This window comes from Ceratotherium simum, chromosome 15 (genome assembly GCF_057802395.1).
Source record: "Ceratotherium simum simum isolate JZ-2026a chromosome 15, ASM5780239v1, whole genome shotgun sequence".
Classification (NCBI taxonomy): Eukaryota; Metazoa; Chordata; class Mammalia; order Perissodactyla; family Rhinocerotidae; genus Ceratotherium; species Ceratotherium simum.
In genome coordinates, this window is record NC_141914.1 from 23,968,104 (window position 1) to 23,988,856 (window position 20,753).

At 41.3% G+C, this 20,753-nt stretch overlaps 1 protein-coding gene across 1 annotated transcript in view; it reads right to left on the reverse strand.

Moving 5' to 3' along the window:
• The window catches only part of HSPBAP1 (HSPB1 associated protein 1), a 58,812-nt gene that overhangs the window by 6,103 nt on the left and 31,956 nt on the right, over positions 1-20,753 (reverse strand). Inside the window, exons 4-6 of the mRNA XM_004424494.3 lie at positions 12,685-12,821; positions 9,461-9,632; positions 7,743-7,826 (exon numbers count right to left, since the gene is read on the reverse strand). Of these exons, the coding sequence (XP_004424551.3) occupies positions 7,743-7,826; positions 9,461-9,632; positions 12,685-12,821 (393 nt within the window). The remainder of the gene's footprint in view (positions 1-7,742; positions 7,827-9,460; positions 9,633-12,684; positions 12,822-20,753) is intronic.

Here is a 20,753-nt window from a genome sequence, read left to right on the forward strand (position 1 = left end):
AGTACTGCGTACCCTACAGACCAGCAATTTGACTCCTAGATACATACAAATTCTCTTTGTAACTCTTGCACACGTGTACAAGAATATTCTATTTATAAAAGCAAAAAATTGGAAACAACCCAGTTATCCATCAATAGAACAATGAACCAATGAATTACGGTACATTGACACAAGAGAATATTATACCACAGTGAAAATGAATGAACAGCTACACGTGACAACACAGGTAAATCTTAGAAACATAATATCAAATAAAAAAAGCAAATCCCCACAATAAGACGCCATCTCACACTAGGATGGCTGTAATCAAAAAGACAGATAACGAGCATTGGTGAGGATGTGGAGAAATCAGAACCTTCACACACTGCTGGTGGGAATGTAAATGGTGTGGCTGCTTTAGAAAACAGCCTGGCAGTTCCTCAAAAGGTTAAACACAGAGTTACCTTACGTGATGGCTAATTCTATGAGTCAACTTAGTTAGGCTGTGGTGCCCAGCTGTTTGGTCAAACACTAGTCTAGATGCTGCTGTGAAGATATTTTGTAGATGTGATTGACATTTACAATCAGTTGACTTTAAGTAAAGGAGATTATCCTCAATAATGTGCGTGGACCTCATCCAATCAGTTGAATGCCTTAAGAGCAAAAACTAAGGTTTCCTAGAGAAGGGATTCTGCCTCAACACTTTAACAGAAATCCTGAGTGAGTGTCCAGCCTGCCAGCTTATCCTACAGATTTCGGATTCCAGACTGAACTTCAACCCTTGTCTGAGTTTCCAGCCTGCTGGCCTGCCCTGACTAATACACTATGTGACCCAGCCATTCTACTCCTAGGTGTATACCCACGAGAAATGAAAACAGATGTCTACACAAAAACTTGTACACAAATGTTAACAGTAGCATTATTCATAACAGCCAAAAGGAGACAGAAACCAAATGTCCACCAACTGATGAGTGGATAAACAAAATGTGGTATTATCTATACAATGGAGTATTTTTCAGCCACACGAAAAGGAATGAAACACTGACACATGCCACTACATGGACGAATCTTGAAAACATTATGCTGAGTGAAAGACGCCAGCCACAAAAGACCACATATTATATGATTCTAGAATTGGTAAATCTGTAGAGACAGAAAATAGGTTAGCGATTGTCTGTGGCTAGAGAGGACAATGGGGGAACAACTACTAATAGATACAGGGTTTCTTTTTAGGGTGATGAAAATGTTCTAAAATTGATTATGGTATGGTGGCACAATTCTGTGAATACACTAAAAACTACTGAACCGTACACTTTAAATGGGTGAATTGTATAGTCTGTGAATGGATTTCAATAAAACCATTATTTAAAAAAAAAAAAGCAAGCACCAGAAGACTACATTAAATATGATCTCATTTGTATAAAGCTCAAAAACATGTCAAACTAAACAATATATTTACAGGGACACATAAAGATGTAACAAAATTCTCGTTTAAGCAAGAGAATGAGGCTAGTGAAGGGAACAGATGGGATGGGGAAGAGCACAACACAGACGCAAGTTGTTGCTAACTTGCTAGTTTTGGGGTTAGGTGATTTCATTAGTATTCATTATATTATTCTTTATAGCTTACAAATATGTTATATATATATTCTTTTATATGTATAAATACAATAAAAGACATAATAATGGAAAAAATATGAGAGTGAGAGGAAAGCCCTTACAAATTAAAAATATTTTTAAACAAAGTTTGGAAAAAATACTGATAAAATAAATACATTTCAATACCAAAAGAAAAAGGAGGAAAGGATGAAAAAGGCACAAGTGAGAAGAATTGAGAATACACTTTATCCCCTAGAATATATTAGAACAGACCGAATCTGCATTTCTTTAACAGAGAAACTGAGAAGGGATGAATACTGCACCACCTGAACAGGTTGAGAATCTCTACTTTTCTCCAAATCGACGTGACTCATCACAGGAATACCAGAGCCTGGAGTTAGCCTGAGTTATATGGTTATGGTAGGCTTTAAAATCTAAGGGCTTTTGGAGTTAAATTTGACAACCAGAAGGAATTATGGTCCAGTGCTTGAAGAGACAATGACAAAAGCAATACATGAAGAGGAAGACAGAATCACTCGACTCCCAGTTTGCACTCCAGTTTTTCAAGAAAGAATGAATGGTCTTCAAACTGTGAAATACACAGAAAGAAGTTAAAGAAGGATCTGGAGTCCTAGACTGGTGAAGGACAGAAAGCATCCACTTTAAATCAGCATCAAGTCTTAGGGACCAAACTTATTACCTCAGAGCCTGTTATACTCAAAGATACCAATCCTTTGGAAAATTCTATGAGACAACTAAACAGACGGTATATAACAAGCTTCTAAAAAGACCATGGTGAAGGCTTTCAAGCTCTTGAAGCCATGTAAATTCAAATCTACATAAAATATGAAAAAACAGTATTCTACAGTACATTTAAAAAAAAATACATCACAATTAAGTGGGATGTGTTCCAGAAATTAAGGATGGATCAATATTAGGAAATTCATTAACATCATTTACTTGAATGCCACATATTTACTAAAGAGGAATATTATATGACCATCTCCATCAGTGCTTAAAAGGCATTCAACAAAATTCAACGCCTTTTCCTGATTTTAAAAAACAGCAAAGTAATGAACTGATATATACTCAACATGATAAAACATATATACAACTCAGCTCCAGGTAAAGCATTTTACTTAAAGAGAAATCACTTGAGGAAATCTCTCTGAAGTCAAAAACAAGACAAGGATGTCACCTATCTCCTCTATTATTTATCATTTAATTGGAGATATTAGCCAATGTAATCAGACAAAAGAAAACAATTATAGGCAAACAAACCGGAAAAAAAGAGGTAAAACTATTTTAATTTTCAGGTAATCTGAGAGATGCCTGAAAACCCAAGAAATTCAATAAAAAATCATGATAAACAATAAAATAATTCAAATTAACACAAAAGTCAATAGCCTTCATATATACAAACAATATCCAGTCAGATGATATAATGGAAGAGAAGACCCTACATACCATAGCAGCAAAAAAGATGAATTACCCAGGGATAAGCCTTAAAAAGAAATGTGCATATCCTACATGAGGAAAACTTTAAAACACTCCTAAAATAAAAAAAACTAGACTTAACAAGTAGAAACGTACCTCATTCTTGCACAGGGCAATTCAATATCATAAAGTTCATATAAAATTTAATATGGATTGAATAAAAACATCAACCTTTTTTTTTCCCCGAAGCTAGACAAGTTGATTCTAAAGATCATACGACAAAATAAATTCAAGAAGAGCCAGGGAAACACTGCAAAAGAAAAGCTATGACAGAAACTGGCCCTACACATATTAAAAGCATACTCTGAGATCTCTCTAAATAAAACAAGGTGCAAGTGACGGAAGCACAGGAAGCAAGACCAACGGAAGAAACAGACCCAAGCGTGTAAGGTCGCTAGGGATCTAAACTAAGGTGACACTTTAAAATAAATGATGTCCTTGACAATTCTATTGTCATTTGGTAAAAGATAAAACTAGATCTCAACCTTATCCCATACACTAGTAAAACCTCTAAATGGATAAGAGAGCTAAACGTAAAGAAATGAAACAATCCAAATACTAAAAGAAAACACAGGTAAATTCCTTTATGACCTGGAGGAAGGAAAAGTCTTTCTAACTATGATTCAAAAACCAGAAGCAATAAAGTTTAACAACGCATCCTATTGGTGAGGTTGTGGAAAAAGGAGGCACTCCCATATACTACTGACGGACATGCAAAATGGCACAATCACAGTGAAGTAGAACTTGACAAAACCTAACAAAATTAAGGATACACTTACCCTATGACTTGGCAAACCCACTTTTAAGACTCTACCCTGAAGACGCACTTTAACAAACGTAAAACAACATATGCACAATGTTATTCACTGGCGTTATTTGTAACAAAAGATTGGAAACAACCCAAACAGCCATCCATATGGGAACTACTGAACAAACAATGGTGCACCCATATAATGGGGTGTAGACAGCTGTTGGAAAAAAAAGATTTCTCTGTACTACTATGTAGTTAAATACAGGATATTATTGTTATGTGAAAAAGTAAGGTACAGAACACTATAAATAGTTTATTACTTTCTGTGTAAGAAAGGGGAGGAAATGAACAAATATAAATAAGCATATAAATACATAAATATATAAATAGGTGTTTATATATTTATTCACATATAAGTAAATATATATATTTATTCATTTACTTAATTACTTATATATACAGTTACAAAGAAGACACATTGGAATGATGAACAAGAAATGAATAAAAATGGATCCGTGTAGGGGAGGGGGGAATGGAGTAGAGGCGACAGGGATGAAAGAGAGATGTCTCTGAATATACCTTCTAATATAATTTTAACAAGTTAAATGTTGTACATACTCAAAATATTAAATCAGATCAAAATGGGAAAAAAAAGTAAATCCTAATACTGAAAACAAACTGAAATAAATGAACCTAACTGAAATCAGTAACATAGCCACAATGAAAAGAATTCCTTCACAATGACTTCTGAACACAGTACTTTATACTTCATTAGTGCGATACAGTCTAATGATAAAAAAGATTGCAAAGAAATCTTAAATTTTCGTTAGTCATATTAGTATTACAGTTAGTCATATTAGTATTAGAATTCTGGAACTGTATATTTGACAGCTTAAAAAATATACTGCTGGATAAAGCTAACAACTCAAAATGTTACTGTTATTAAGGACCCAGATTTTCAGTGTAAGAGAAGAGATAAAAATACAGAAATGGGCTGGCGACGTGGCTTAGCAGTTAAGTGTGCGCGCTCCGCTAATGGCGGCCCGGGTTAGGATCCCGGGCGCGCACCGATGCACCGCTTCTCTGGCCATGCTGAGGCCGCGTCCCACATACAGCAACTAGAAAGTGTGCAACTATGACAGACAACTATCTACTGGGGCTTTGGGGAAAAAAAGGAGGAGGATTGGCAATAGATGTTAGCTCAGAGCCAGTCTTCCTCAGCAGAAAGACGAGGATTAGCATGGATGTTAGCTTAGGGCTGATCTTCCTCACACAAAAAAAAAAAAATACAGAAACAAGTAAGAAAAAACCCTATAATGTTAACTTTGAATACCTTCCCGTCTATCTATCTATAATCTATCAACCTATCTATTTATATCTCATTCTAGCTTCGTCACTTGAAGTCTGGAAACAGTGACAGGCCAGTAGCAATGAGCGGGCTTAGAGCCCAGATCTTGGTTTCTAAATACCATTCCCACTAAAAGGAACCATGGCCACTTGGAGAAATTATTGACTCCCCAGTTCGGGGCAGAGAAAAGCACAAGGTAATCCTGGGATATCTTCTTGTACCAGAAAGCAAGGACACACTCAAAGATGAATGGGGACATATCTAAAGGGCAGAGGCTAGCTTGAAGGAGTTTCACTAAAAGGAAAAATGAGACTCAAATTCAAAATTATCTTGGCAAGCTGGAATGTTCAACCCAATCAACATGACGAAAACTAACACAAATGACTGAAGTACTGGATTTAGTTGTGTTAAAAGAACCATCTTGAGAGGTTCAGGATGGAGGACAATTTGACATGGCTGCTGATCACGGATATTTTAGAGCTGAAGAGGAATCTAAGGTGAGATAAGATGACTACAAAAGTGAATGCAATATTATAAGCAGCACTGAAGAAATTTAGGATCTATGTCATGTAGGGCAGAAATTTTATCCTCCACCCAATGAGGCCCACTCGTATTCAGTTTTGGTGGTATAGGTCAAGAGGGTTAATCTTGATGTAACAGCCCTCCCTCCTCCTCACAGCAATTTCTTTTTTTTTTTTTTTTGTGAGGAAGATCAGCCCTGAGCTAACATCCATGCCAATCCTCCTCCTTTTGCTGAGGAAGACCGGCTCTGAGCTAACATCTATTGCCAATCCTCCTCCTTTTTTTCCCTTTTTCTTCCCAAAGCCCCAGTCGATAGTTGTATGTCATAGCTGCACATCCTTCTAGTTGCTGTATGTAGGACACCGCCTCAGCATGGCCGGAGAAGCGGTGCGTCGGTGCGCGCCCGGGATCCGAACCCGGGGCCACCAGTAGCAGAGCACACGCACTTAACCGCTAAGCCACGGGGCCGGCCCCTCTATTTTTAAATACTTCCTATATGCCATGCATTCTATCAGATGCTTATACATGTTTTGCCTAATGTAAGCCTCACAACCACCCTAGTGAAGTGGGTGCAATTGCAATCCCCGCTCTATAAGAGAAGAAACTTAGGCTTGATGAGATTAAGTAACCATCTCTGTTAGACAGCTCTCAAAGGTATAGGCCCTAACTTAAATCTGCGACCAGAATGGTGAAGAGTCTGAAAAAAAAAGTCATATAAAAAACACTGTTAAAGAAACCAGAGGTTTTGAGCTTGGAAAAGAAAAAGATTAAGAGGACTCATGGCAGGTATCTCAAATATTTGAAAAAAAAAAATTCTGCACAGTTTCAGAAATAATGGGTACTGTTACAAGCAGGCAGATGACAGCTCTGGTGTTTAACAACAGATGAGCCACCTTGAGGGGAGAAGCATCCGTCAGGGTTACCGTAGATGAGCCTTTGGCACTGGGAGTAGAAGTGGACTCCATGGACTCTACACCTTGACATTGCCTCCAAATCCAATTCACCACGCTACAAGCAGAATTTCTTCTGCCGTACCTCTCACCTAATCCTCAAAGGCTACAAATGACTCTTCTCTAAGCCCACCCAATACAGCTTCCTGTTATAGTACAGTCATGTGTTGCTTAATAACGGGGATGTGTTTTGAGAAATGCATCATTAGGTGATTTCGTGGTTGTGAGAACATCATCGAGTGTACTTACATAACCCTAGATGGTATAAGCTATTACACTTCTAGGCTATACGGTACCAATCTTATGGGACCACTGTCGTATATGCAGTCCGCCTTTGGCCAAAATGTCATTATGTGGCCCATGACTGTATTCCTTATGCTCCATCTATGCCATTACCAAAGGATAAGAAAAGCCTGACTGAGGGGAGGATGTAGCTGCCAAAGAGAGAAGAGAGATGCAATCAAGGCTTTGGGTACAGGAGAGCAGAAATGCAATCAAGGCCTCAAGTTAAAGAGAGCATAGGCGCACTCAAAGGCTCAGGTTAAAGAGACAGACTTGAGCTGTAATGGCAGCCATTTCGATTGTCAAGTAGAGCAGGCAACCAGGATTAAGCATAGCACATTGGAGGGAAGAGGCCTCTGGCAGAAAAAAAATGATAAAACCTAGCACTAAAAGACTCTGCTTTGAGAAAATGTGCAAGCCAGGACTGAGAATTCTGCAATTAGTAATGAGGACCCTGAACCAAGAAGCAGATGTTTCAAGCCCAGATGGTGTGGGAAGGGACTGGCAACATGGGACACATAAGGCAGATCCAGCCAGACCCAACACAATTCTCCTAACAACACTGGTCAAGGGAGAAGACCCTGCATGCCAACGTCAGGGCCCATTATGTGCCTCCAAAGAAAGAGAACAGCGCATCACTAAGAAGTCTATTTCCAACCTAAACATCCATCAGCAGAGCATAGAACACATAAATTATAGCATATCAAGACAAAGGAAGACTGGAGTGTTGGTTAAAATTAATCACCAAGTTCTATAGACAAGTTTTGTATATCTTAAAAGCAGAGATTACATTTATTAAAAAAAAAAAAAATACCAGCTCAATCCAGGAGTTTATACTGACAGTGACAGGATCAATGGATTCTACATAATGCCACCAGTGTCTGGGAACAAACAGAACCTGAAAACCAAACAAAAAATGGTTAGCACAAGAACAGGACATTTTATTTTTACACCAGAATCAGATCCTAGGGGCCGGCCTGGTGGCATAGCAGGTAAGTTCCCATGCTCCACGTCAGCGGCCCAGGATTCGCCAGTTCGGATCCTGGGCGCAGACTTACCCGCCACTCATCAAGCCATGCTGAGGCAGCATCCCACATAGAAGAAGTAGAACGACTTAGAACTAGGATATACAACTATATACTGGGGCTTCAGCAAGAAAAAAAGGGGAAAAAAAAGAGGAAGAGTGGCAATAGATGTTAGCTCAGGGCCAATCTTCCTTAAAAAAAAAAAAAAAGAGGTCCTTGTTTAAAAAACAAAAGAATCACACCCTAATTGAAGCTGCCAGAAAAAAAAAGGAATACAAATGAATTTATAGTAATATTGCTGTAGGAAAGGGAAACAAAAAAAAATACCCCACAGCATTACTCGTAGTAGCCAAAAAGTAGAAACAACCCAAATGTCCATCAACTGATTAATGGAGAAACAAAATGTTCACAGGATGAGGCAACTTAGTCAAGTCAAATTGTTCGAATTGGAGTACTCAAGTGTGAAGTAAGAAGAAAAAGAGCCAGTGAGAAGGGAGCAGAGGAAGAAAAACAGGCAGGGAAAAAGGATGATCGAGGGAATAAAATCTCCTTAAAGACTAAGAAAACCTTTCAAACTGTTAATAACATAGCAGACAGCAGATGCCAATGTTGTAAAGGCAATTTTCCCCCTTGGGTAGCAGCACTAAGTACCTTTGGAAATGTTTCAGAGACGGTCAGTTACAAAAGCAACATCCGTCCTTGCTTACAAGCAAATCACTCTCAGCTCATTCTGCCTCTGTCGGCCCGCCACCTGGATGCAGTCCAACCCGCGTATCTGTGTCTGGGTTCTAGCACAGCTGAACAGATATTATGTTCCAGAGGTGCTCAAGTACCCACGCCTTGACACCCAATCTTTTTTTTTTTTTTTTTGTGAGGAAGATCGGCCCTGAGCTAACATCTGCCAATCCTCCTCTTTTCTGCCGAGGAAGACCGGCCCTGGGCTAACATCTGTGCCCATCTTCCTCCACTTTACATGGGACACCGCCACAGCATGGCCTGACAAGCGGTGCCTCGGTGCACACCCGGGATCTGAACCGGTGAACCCTGGGCCACCGCAGCGGAGCACGCGCACTTAACCACTTGTGCCACCGGGCGGGCCTGACACCCAATCTTAACGTGAATAAAAATGACTGTGAGTTCTTGTCTTCCTCCACAGTCCATTCTCCTCTTCACCAGTAAGAAGAACTGTGTTCCCTCCTCCCATTTCCTTTCCATGACCTGTGAGGCTGAGAAGTGCGTGTGTGAAGCCTACAGGTGGGGAAGCTACCTTCCACTAGCAGAGCAGCAGGGAGGGAAACCATTCTCGCAGGGCATAGGTCCATGCCCTGGATCTGAACCTGCAAACCCCAGGCCACCAAAGCAGAGTGCACAAACAACCACTATGCCACCAGGCCGGCCCCACCGTTCTCATCTGTACTGGTGGGGAGGCACGTGGCATGAGAACTTGAGAGAAGTTACAGCTGGTATGTCCACTAACAGGTCATCAATGTTTTAAAGCCCACATTACCTGCCCTGGGTTCAATGTAACCATATGTCTTCGAGCTTTCTGGAACTGAGGAAAACGTTTTAAATCAGGATTGACAACATTGACTTTACTAAACACACTAGATTCTTCATAAGGGATTCTAGTTGGATAAAGGAAAGGAGTATCTTCAGGAGAAAAGAGATGCCATCTTTTCCTAATTAAAAAAAAAAAATAAGATATGAGTTAGTACACTGAACTTGAGACAAAACAGGTAAGAAGGCAGCAGCTAAGTGCTCATTTTTATTCATTTTAATTCAATCCATAAAGGAATACAGGAGCAATCTCAGTGGTCACCTGGCCCACCCCTCACTCAGGGCTGGAGTCCCCTCTGAGGACACCTGGTGGGGGAAGGACGGCAACCAGTGGACAGTTCGTGACTCCCTAGGCAACCCCTTTGTTGCTGAGACAGGATCTAGTTTGTAAAATTATTCTTTCTGATCTCTAATCAAAGTCTGCCTCCTCACAAATGGTTTCTATCCCTGACTCGAGAGCTACCCAGAATAAGCCCCTCCCTTTCAAATACCTGTATTCTTATCCACAGCAACCACCCATAGTTCTATCCAAAATAGTTTCCAGACTTCATTTGGGCTATAAACTCCTCAAGTTAAACATCTGTTAAGTTAATCCATTAAGGAAGACAAATGCATAAATGATGCCGTACCACTCAAGAGTAGTATAATACAGAAATTTTCAAAAAGAGAACATTGTAAAACATTTCACTCACTTTAAACATTTTTGAAAAACAGAGGTGACAAATCTTAACTCAAAACACACCAGACACACCCATACTTTGAAGCTGATAGAGGGAGGGTAAGGAGGGAGAAGTGTGAAAAGGGAAGAAAAAGAGAGCGACAGAAATACACAGATGGGGAAGCAAAGAGAAAGGAAGAAAAAAAACCCACCTGATTCTGGAAAAGCCCTCACACCCTCCAGTGACCTCCTGGAGTTACAGTGGAGCAATCGTGTCCTCTCAGAACTGGGAAGCAGGTGGCTGCTATTTTCAAACTAAGAAGTACAGACTCAAGTCTTATTTTGCCTTAGAAATGACAAAGCTGCTCCATTCCACTGTACCTATGACAAGTTTGGGAGCAGTTTTCAGCATTCAGTATGTTTAGAATGTTAGAGCTGGAAGGGCTCTTAAGAGATCATCAGTCTAATTTCACTTTCAAAGTGGTGAAAGAGGGACCCAGTGCTCGCTCAGTGCCATTCACTGGGCTAGTGGCTGGTGGTGGACCCAGAACTAGGTCACAGATCTCCTGACCTCTCCAGGTCCCAGGTCCTTCTCCTGCACCACAGCTGTGTTTCCCAAAGGAATAGACACAACGATAACCATCCCATACAATTTGCTTTGCTTGGCTTAAAATGTAACATATATGCACCCTCCTCTCATTAATCAGGAAAGGCAGTCAATCATGTCATCCCTGCTCAAAAATCCATGGTTCCGCATGCCGAAAGAACAGAGAATAAGCAGTATTTGCCCGGCAGTCAAGACCTCAGGCTCCACCCTGGCTTTCTGGCCTAATCCCTGTCTCCAATGTACAGTTTACCCCAACGACTCACAGGGTCCTCTACACACCCCACGCTTTCCCAGGGTTCTGCTTATGCTGGTCCCTTGGCCCCTCCATCTGTGTCTTTTAAACACTTACCCATTCATCAAAGCCCATCACAAATGGCAGCTCCTCTCTCAAATCTTCCCTGATCCTTCCAACAGGAATGTTCTCTCTTCTACTTTTCAGTTTCCCAGCTCTATAAAACCTTCCTCTAGAGCATGTACATTCTGCCTTATATCACTGCTACTAGTGGGCTTGTCTGCACGCTGGCTGTGAACTCTCTTAGGGCAGAGATGTCTTGTTCACTCACCTCATTCACTTCCAGATTCCTACTGTAACACATAGTACCTACACAGGAGGATACTCAATGACTGTTTACTGAATAGTTATTTTATTACTCCAGAGCTAGATGAGGCCAGAATACGCTCTATTACAAAGTTCCCATAAAGCTATATTAATTTTATATCACAGAAAGAACCCAGGTATTTTTTGGTAATGTTTTTCCAACTAGAATTTCTCTGGCTTATTTCCCAATTCAGAACACATGGAAAGCAGCTACTTAAAAGGATGCCCTCTCTTGCTAAGTGTAAGTTCAGACTATTAACTCCACACGTACAGGGACCATGCACACTTGATTCACTGTTGCATCCACGGCGCGCAATAATGCACCTAAGAAGTTCAAGGCCCTTTAATGAAGACTTGCTGAGTCAAGGAGTGGACTACCTTATACCATTTTATAGTTTTCAAAGTACTTCGCATGTGAGATCTATTCACATACATATTCACTGTTTCGCTTGGATCTCATAATCCTCACAATCGTTTTCGTGTCTAAAGGGTCTGAGAACTCACAGCCAGCCATTTCTACTTTTTCCTCTGGGCTGCCTTGTAAACGTCCTGACAGGCCAGGAGAGGAGATTGGGGCATCATTAATTAGGGGAAAATAAAGCTGCACATAAAACATTCTGAGCACATCCTCCAAGTGACAGAAACACTAACTCTCACATAACTCCTGAAACCAGGGACTATCAAAAGTATTGCCTGCCTTAGCCCTTGTATCTCTTAGGGGCCACAGAAACTGACCTAAGGTAATAAGATACTGCATTGTGTCTACATGTGGGCACATACTACAATTTAGAGTTGAAAGGAGCCATAAATACCATCTGGTCCAGGAGTTCTCAAACCAGGCTCCTTGGCAGCCCCTCAGGGTCGGCAGGTAGCAGCAAAGCCTCTTCCTTTCAACAAACTGCTCTATTCTTATTTATTTAGGTTTGAAGAAAGGGTGTTTCTCCTTTTAAATAAAAGTTTGAAAACTACAAAGGCAGACTTTTATATAAACAAAAGAGCTAAGCAGACAACCGTATAGCTGAACTGGGAGTGGAATCCTGGAATTCTAGGATCCGCTTTGTGAAGGCAATCCTGATCAAGGCTGAGAGACACTCCTGGAAACCACCATTTAAACTGTTCCCTTCATTTCACAAAGGAGGAAACTGAGCCAGAGGTTAAGAGATCTACCCTGGTCATGAGGCAGATTGACAGGATGGAGCCGGGACTAAACCTTGCGGTCCTGCTGCCCACTCAATACTCACTCCTCTTCCTGTGCAACACACACACACACACACACACACACACACACTCATGCATGCGCCTGTGCATTACCTTCCTTGTACCTGAAATACTAAGTTGCAACCATAGGAGTCCAGATGACACGGTGTATGGGCTCCCACGGAGCCGATCCACAACGTACTTTCCCGTCCATTTCTTCCAGGAAACCCGAAGTCAGACCACATCACATCCTGTTTTGAAAATAAAGGTACAGTCCATCAAGAACCAACCAACTCCACTGTATGGTAGTGTTGTTGCACTTCTGCTTTCTGGCCCTTGGAATACTCTCTTATAGAAAATGCTACAGATGGAAGAGGATAGGTTTCCAGAGAAGTCCAAGAAATCTTGTTAACCAATAACATATCTGAATTATTTCACTAATAGTAGTTATTCAACATATATTTACTGACTGCCTACAACATGCCAGGCAATGTTCTAGAAGCTTGTGATGAATCAATGAACAAAACAGACAAAAATGCCCACCCAGATGAAGCTGATATTTTAGAGGGTGGAGACAGACAATAAATTATAGCCATAATTATGCAGCTTTCTAGGGGAAGAGTATTTCAGGCAGCGGGAACAGTGACTGTAATGAAAGTAGAAACATTTCCAATATCTCTGAAGTTCAACTCAGGAAGCCAGAAAGCCATCTTTCCTCTAAGCAGAGCAAACATTTCGCAACATAAGTAATATATTAACTTTTTGCACTTCAATGATCACGTAAAAGAAGCCTTCTCCTAGGTTAGTACAGTTTAAAACTATAGATGCCAGTCTTAGTTCATACCTGCTAAATCAGAGTCTCCAGGTGGGGGCAGCACAGCACATCTTTTGAAAAGCATATCTATTGAAGACTTTTGCTATACCACCAAAAGTCATGAACTCCTAAGGGTAATGAACCTTAAAACAGAGACCAGCACAGAGCTCTGGACTTGGCTCTCCTTACGCTCGGTTCTGTGGATTGAGCATACCCAAGTCAACAACTGACCCATAACTACCATCTGGTCCAGTAGTTCTCAAACCAGGCTCCCTGGCACCCCCTCAGAGGCCTGGGAGGAGCAGCAAAGCCTCTGCCTTTCAACAAACAGCTCTGCTCTACTTTATTTAGGTTTGAAGAAAGGGTGCTCCTGCTTTTAAATAAAAGTTGGAAAACTACAACCATAGTTTGACATAAACTGAAGTCCATGGAATTAAAAATATGTATAAGCTAGAAAAGAAAAAGAACATACTAGTGAACCAGACATAAAGGTTTTGTTTTATTCATTTTTTTAATCATGAATTTTTCCTATTGAGTTTTAAAAAATAAAACAAAAAACACTTCTATCTGCAGAACATGGTCTTAAATCTAGACACTTCTTTTATCAGTATCTTCAATCTATATTTTCTATTTTTAGAGGCAAACCATTAACAGCTGTATTCAAAGAGAAAAAGGATTTTGGAGAGACATTTAATGGATGGTTTTAAGGAAGCCTAGCAAAAGCATTTTCATTTTTGTTTTGAGTGATGAAAACAGCGGAATATGTGCATGTAACCAATGTCTGTTAATGGGAGGGGAGTTTTTGCAAGGTCAGCGCTACTGTAAATGCGTACAGCTCACACACAGCAGCTCCCGGGGATGGCAAAAATCACGTCCCCTCTGGATACAGCCCATAAGCTCCACGCAGCGGGCTTACCTCTGTATTCCCCATGTCTAACACAGTGTCTGGTGCAGGAGAAGTGCTAACAACACTGGCTGTTTGGGAGGGAAAGTAGAATCTGTTGGCTTATTATGGATAAATGGTTCAGGTCAAGAACATTTTTGAGCATCTCCCGCACACCTGGTATGACGCTGGGTGTTTGGAATACAAACGTTAATACAACACAAGCCCCCACTTCAAATCTAATAATGGGAAACAGTCCCACAAATGGCCTTTTTCAATATAGTGCGGCAAGTGCCCTGGCAGAAGTGAGCAGAGGTCGCTCTCAGATCACAGAAGAAGGGTTCGAGGGCCAAGCAGGGAACTTAGGAGAGGCTTCCTATTAACCCGGTCCTGTGAACAATTCACCACACCTCAGTCTGGAACTTAACTACAGGCAGCTGAAAGACCTGCAGTATATAAATAAAAAAACAGGGCTTTGCCTTAGCTAAAAAGAGGCTGGTGTAAGTGGTTCTTAATCTTTTTATAGATACACCCCTCTCCTGAGGAAACTGCATACACACATAAAATTTCATACATACTTTGAGCGAGTTGATGGACTGACCCCAGGTAAGAGACTCTGTTCTAGAGTACAGCTTCAGAAAGAGTCAGAGAGAGGCCAGCCCGGTGGCGCAAGTGGTTAAGTGCATGCGCTCCGCTGCGGCGGCCCAGAGTTTGCAGGTTCGGATCCTGGGCGCGCACAGACGCACTGCTTGGCAAGCCATGCTGTGGTGGTGTCCCATATAAAGTGGAGGAAGACAGGCACGGACATTAGCCCAGGGCCAGTCTTCCTCAGCAAAAAAAAAGAAGAGAATTGGCAGATGTTACCACAGGGCTGATCGCACAAAAAAAAAAAAAGAAAGAGTCAGAGAACAAAGAATTTTCTACAGGTTGGGGGGTGACCATGAGAAACTAAAGAGAGGCTTCCCTGACCTCTTATCTAACACAGTAATGTAAAAAAGAAAATTATTTTGGAATGATTGGATCAGGGTGACCTAAACTACCTAAAATTCAGTTGTAAATTGGCTGGGAAAACCCAACGGTGAAGGGTTTGTTGAGGAGGGGCAGAGCGAGAGTGAGTCAAAGTAAAATTGTCAGAAAATACAGCATTTAGTGTACCTATTTTGTGTTTCTTTCCCTCAGGTCTTGAGAATTGGGACTTTCTTGCCAATTGAGTTCACCTACTTATGGGCAGTCAACCATATGAAATCAACGCAGGCCCAGGAGAATCTGTCTTGAGTCTTGCTAGAAACAAGTGACCTGTTAGGCCACTATATCAGTGACACCAATAACAGGTGATTGGTGGGGTGATCCATCCTGGGTCCATTCTCACATCCACTTCAAGAGCTGGAAAAGTCTTTACATACCATCTATAGCCAGAAAATTCTATTCTACACCACCCCTGAAAAGACCAATCAAGTGTCTGGCTGATGGCTCACTACAAAACCACTATTTGCCTTCTTATAACTTCCAGAAGGTCCTAGATTTGCTTTCTAGAGACAACAAATTTATCTTCTCTTCTGCCAAAAGTTGCTGTCTTTAAATTATCTGAAAAACTGCCTTCTCCTTCATCTTTTTTTCTTTATACCTAGGATCAGTAGCATTAATTCTCCTTTCAGCTGCCCTCCTCTCACAATGCTTACTTTGTCAACAGCCCTCTTAAAGCCTGGCTCCCAAACCAAACCTCAGGCCCAGCCTACGTGGTACCTTGGATATTCGATGGCAACATTCCATGACCTGGACATTATACAGTAATGCACTGTCAGTGCTGTTTTTTTTTTTTTTCCTAAGCAACTGAGTTATACCAGGGCTTATCTTGGGCTTGCCTGCCTTTTTCTTATGAACTGTTGCCTAGCCATATCTCTTCAGCATTGACTTAATAGATTTTAGGAAACAGCCCTGGGACTCTACATTTATTCCTTGTAAACTGAATCTTGTTAGTTTCTGCCTGATGTTTTACAATGTTGATTGTACATCAACCTCTATACATGACTCCCAAACTTCATCTCCAGTCTTATTTCTCCTATTCATGACTAAACCTATATCTTCAACTGCTAACAAGTTATCTCTACCTGGTTACTGAAACCCTACAGTGGGCCAGGCTCTGACCCTACATTTATATGTATCATCCCATTTAATACTTATGAAATTAAAGGTAGTTATGCCCATTTTACACACATGGAAACTAAGGGATAGTATTGTCCTTTTGACAGTACTGTAAAAAAACATGGAGACAATTTTTGGCTGTCACAATAAATGGGAGGGAGTGCTACACGTATTTAGTGGATGAAGCCCAGGGATGCAGCTTAACACAACAAAGGTCCTGTATCTTGCACAAGTTTCATAATGCTGAAAACTCTGATCTTAATTACCTGAGACTAGAACTTATTCTATTTCACATATCATCAAAGCATTTGTACTTGTATATAGATAAATATACTTACTTAGCCTCATTTCAAAGTGTTAAATATAAAACGTTGGAAATATTCTATGGAATTTCATCTTAATTCTTTTAAATCAAACTTTCTCCATTTAAAGGACCACAAACCTCCCTGCCTTTGCTCCTGCTGTTCCCTCTGCACGGCTGGTCTTCTCCCCACCCCTTCCCACATCCCAGTCTCTTTCAAGACCCAGTGTAAATGTCACTTCTTTGAACCCTTCCACTCCCCCTTATGCAACTTGGTCATCCTCTCTCGGTCTCCCTCTCCCAAGGAAGTCTGATTCTTTGCTTCTGACCCATTCTCCTCACAGCAGCCAAAGTGACCTTAAAATGTTAGGTCCTGTCACTCCCTTGCTTTCCATTTAAAATTAGATCCAAAGGTCCTCCATCATGGGCCTGCACGACCCCTCTCACCTCTCTGACACCTTTAACCCTTTCCATCTCATTGGCGAGGCTTCAGTCACACTGGCCTTTTTTCCCCAAAAGGCAAACTTGTCCCTTCACGGCCTTTGCACATGCTATTCACTCTACTTAGAAAGTCCTTGACCCTCCCTTCACATGGCTAGCTTCTCATATTTTAGGTGTTAGCTTCAATATCACCTCCTCAGAGAAAGCTTCCCAACTTACCCTATCTAGAGTGAGTCCCTCTCCTGTTACTCTTGATTTTGGCCCATTTTTGCTTATTTCATAACACTTATGATGACCGGCGATTAGTTGTTAGACTCACTTGTCTGTCTTCTCCTCTAGAATATGAGCTCCCTGAGGAGAGGGGACCAGGGCTGCCCGTGACTCTCTAGCCTCAGCACAGTGCCTGAAAAACAGGTGCTGGTAGAATGAATCCGTAACCACTCACATTTTACAGTTATTTTCCGTCTTTTGAACACTTATTCACCTCACTAACTCCAGCAACTGGCAGAGTCCACAGCACACAGCAGAACCTAAATCTAGGTTCTGCATTTATCTGTCCTGAGCTTTGGCACTTCATGTTTTTCACTGGCTGGAAGACTTATCACTGTTTTGCTTCTGGAATTTTTTTCTTGGGCAAATACAGGTCTAGTGGGTATGGTCCTGGGGTTCCTTGATCATGCTAGGCCAATGCCAAAGTCTAAACAATTCTCCTGGGCTGGCCCAGTGGCGTAGTGGTTAAGTTCGCATGTTCCATTTCGGTGGCCCAGGGTTCGCAGGTTCAGATCCTAGGTGCAGACTGATGCACTGCTCATCAACCCATGCTGTGGCAGGCGTCCCACATATAAAATAGAGGAAGATAGACACAGATGTTAGCTCAGGGCCAATCTTCCTCACACACAGAAAAAAAGATGGTAGCTAAACGATTCTCCTAACACACAGCAACTGAAGACAACCATCTGGGTCAGCCTCACATAAAACTTAGCAAGCCCCCTCTGGGTCTGGAACATCGGAAGAGGAGCATCCCAGACCAGAGTGTGCATCAGAGTTGGCCCTGGTTTCTGGACTAAATGGAATGTGGTATTTCTTCAAGATGATGACATATTGGTTCTGGAGGTTGACTTAATCATGTACCTGGATTTGACTACTTCTTACATCTTCTAGTGTAGTCATTGAGCATTTCCACATCAAAATATATGTTGTTTTATTATAAATTACTTCCTTTAAAATCCTCCCCCCTTATTTTGTGTGAGGAAGATCAGCCCTGAGCTAACATCCATGCCAATCCTCCTCTCTTTTCTTTTTTCTTTTTTTTTTGCTGAGGAAGACCAGCCCTGAGGTAACATCTATTGCCAATCCTCCTCCTTTTTTTTTTTTCCCTTTTTCTCCCCAAAGCCCTAGTAGATAGTTGTATGTCATAGCTGCACATCCTTCTAGTTGCTGTATGTGGGACGCCACCTCAGCGTGGCCAGAGAAGCGGTGTGTCGGTGCACACCTGGGATCCAAACCCAGGCCGCCAGTAGTGGAGTGCGTGCAGTTAACCGCTAAGCCATGGGGCCAGCCCCTAAAATTCCCTTTTATATTATAGGTAAGGCATTTTAACAATTTTTAAAAACTACATGTGTAGGTAATTATATCATCTACAAACTATATTTCAGGATCATAAAGGGAATGCAAGATCCAAGAGAGTTGAGAATCACTGCTATACCACATCTACTTGAATCAACAAATACTGATAACATGCAGTATGCTAATCAAGGATGGAGACTCAAAAAAGTGTAAGTCATAAGCATCTCTGTGATCAAGAACTTTACAATCCAGTTGGAGACACCAACCTGAAATAACAACATAAACAAATAAATTATCAAAAAAATGCCAGAAGGCAGTTTCTATCACTATCATACAACTGTACAATAAATTAAGAGGTCAAGAATGGTTGAAATTTGGTTTTTGCCTTTCTCTGTCTTGATCCCTCAACAAGGAACCAATCAATGCATTAGTGCTTAATACAGAGATCTGAACGTTGTTCCTTTCCCTCTCTGCTTCAGCAAGAAGTATAGCAGATTGCCAACTTATTAACTTAACCACTAAATAAAATGATGGTCAATCATCTTACCCCAGACATCTGGCCATAAGGCCTCCTCTTGAAACTGCCAGACCTATGGCTGCCTGAGAACTGCTCCTCCCTCAGACTTCAAAAGCCTCTCTCTGCTGCTGGCAAGGGCTTTTTGGCTGTGCACTAAGGATGATGGTGCAGAGGGTAAGACTTGGAACCCTCCCCTAAACGCTGCAATTCTCCCAGTCCCTATACTCGCTGCATGCAGAGACCCTGGAATAACTCTACTTTCCTATTAAAATGTAAATCTTGTTTCAATTTTTTCATGTCCTTCCATGAGCAGGGTGTGGCAGAAGCTGCCTTTCTCAATCCCTCATCCCCAGTTTTATCCAAGGAGATAATGTGCCCAGCTTATGACATGTCCATTTTCCAGCCTCCCCTGCAGTTAAGTGGCGCCATGAGACTAAATTCCAACCACTAAGCAGAAGTTGTTGGGTGGGACTTCTGGGAAAGTTCCTTAAAAGAGAGACAGAGAGCCAGGAGTACACTTTTGTCCTTCCTTCCTCCTTTCTGGAATACAGTTGTAATGGGTATCTTGGAATAGGAGATGGTCTTGAGGATGCTAAGAAAGGCAGGAAGAACTTGGGTTCTTTGGTATGACAAAGCCTCCATTCCAGCCCTGGCCAAACTTTCCTTACATGAGGAAAAAAATCACCCTTATGTGTTTAGTTAGGCTACTTCTCTTCTGGGTTTTCTATTATAAGCAACAAAGCCTAACTCAAACTGATTCAGGAGGTTAACCCATGGAACCCTGTCTTTCTCTTATAATCCCATTTTGTCAGACCCTTCATCCCAGGTTTGTAGCTAGGCTAGTCCTAAACCCTATATCAGAGAAATATATCCCTGAAGAAATATTCCTGTAGACACTTTGGGGTGGGAATAGGAAGAGTTCTATGGTACTGTTCTTCAAGTCTATCATAAATTTAGTAGGCTTCCCCAAGCTGGCCTGGAGAACTAACCAAGAGCAGCATTGTTTCCCCAGGAAAAAAAAAATGTTCTGAGTCCAAAAAATTGATATACAAATAGAATGTGTAGATAATAAGCAACGAAAATGACTTAAAAGACAGCAGAAGAGAACCAGAGCCGGGGGCTGGCCCCGTGGCCTAGTGGTTAAGTTCGTCACACTCTGCTTCGGCAGCCCAGGTTCGATTCCCAGGCGTGGACCTACACCACTCACTGGCGGCCACGCTGTGGCAGTGACCCACATACAAGATAGAGGAAGACTGGTACAGATGTTAGCTCAGGGTGAACCTTCCTAAGCAAAAAAAAAAGGGAAACAGAGCCAAAACGTCTGGATAATCAACTCTTTAATTAAAGAGTAAGACTATAGCTATTATGGAAGTACCAATATAGGGCTGAAGTAATTCAGCAATCCATTAGATACTCTAGCGGTTAGAGGAAGTTCTAGATGAAAATAACATCATATCTTACCCCAGCACTTAAAGGAGTTAACCAGGAATTCAGTCCTCTTTTTCATCCTCCCCCACCT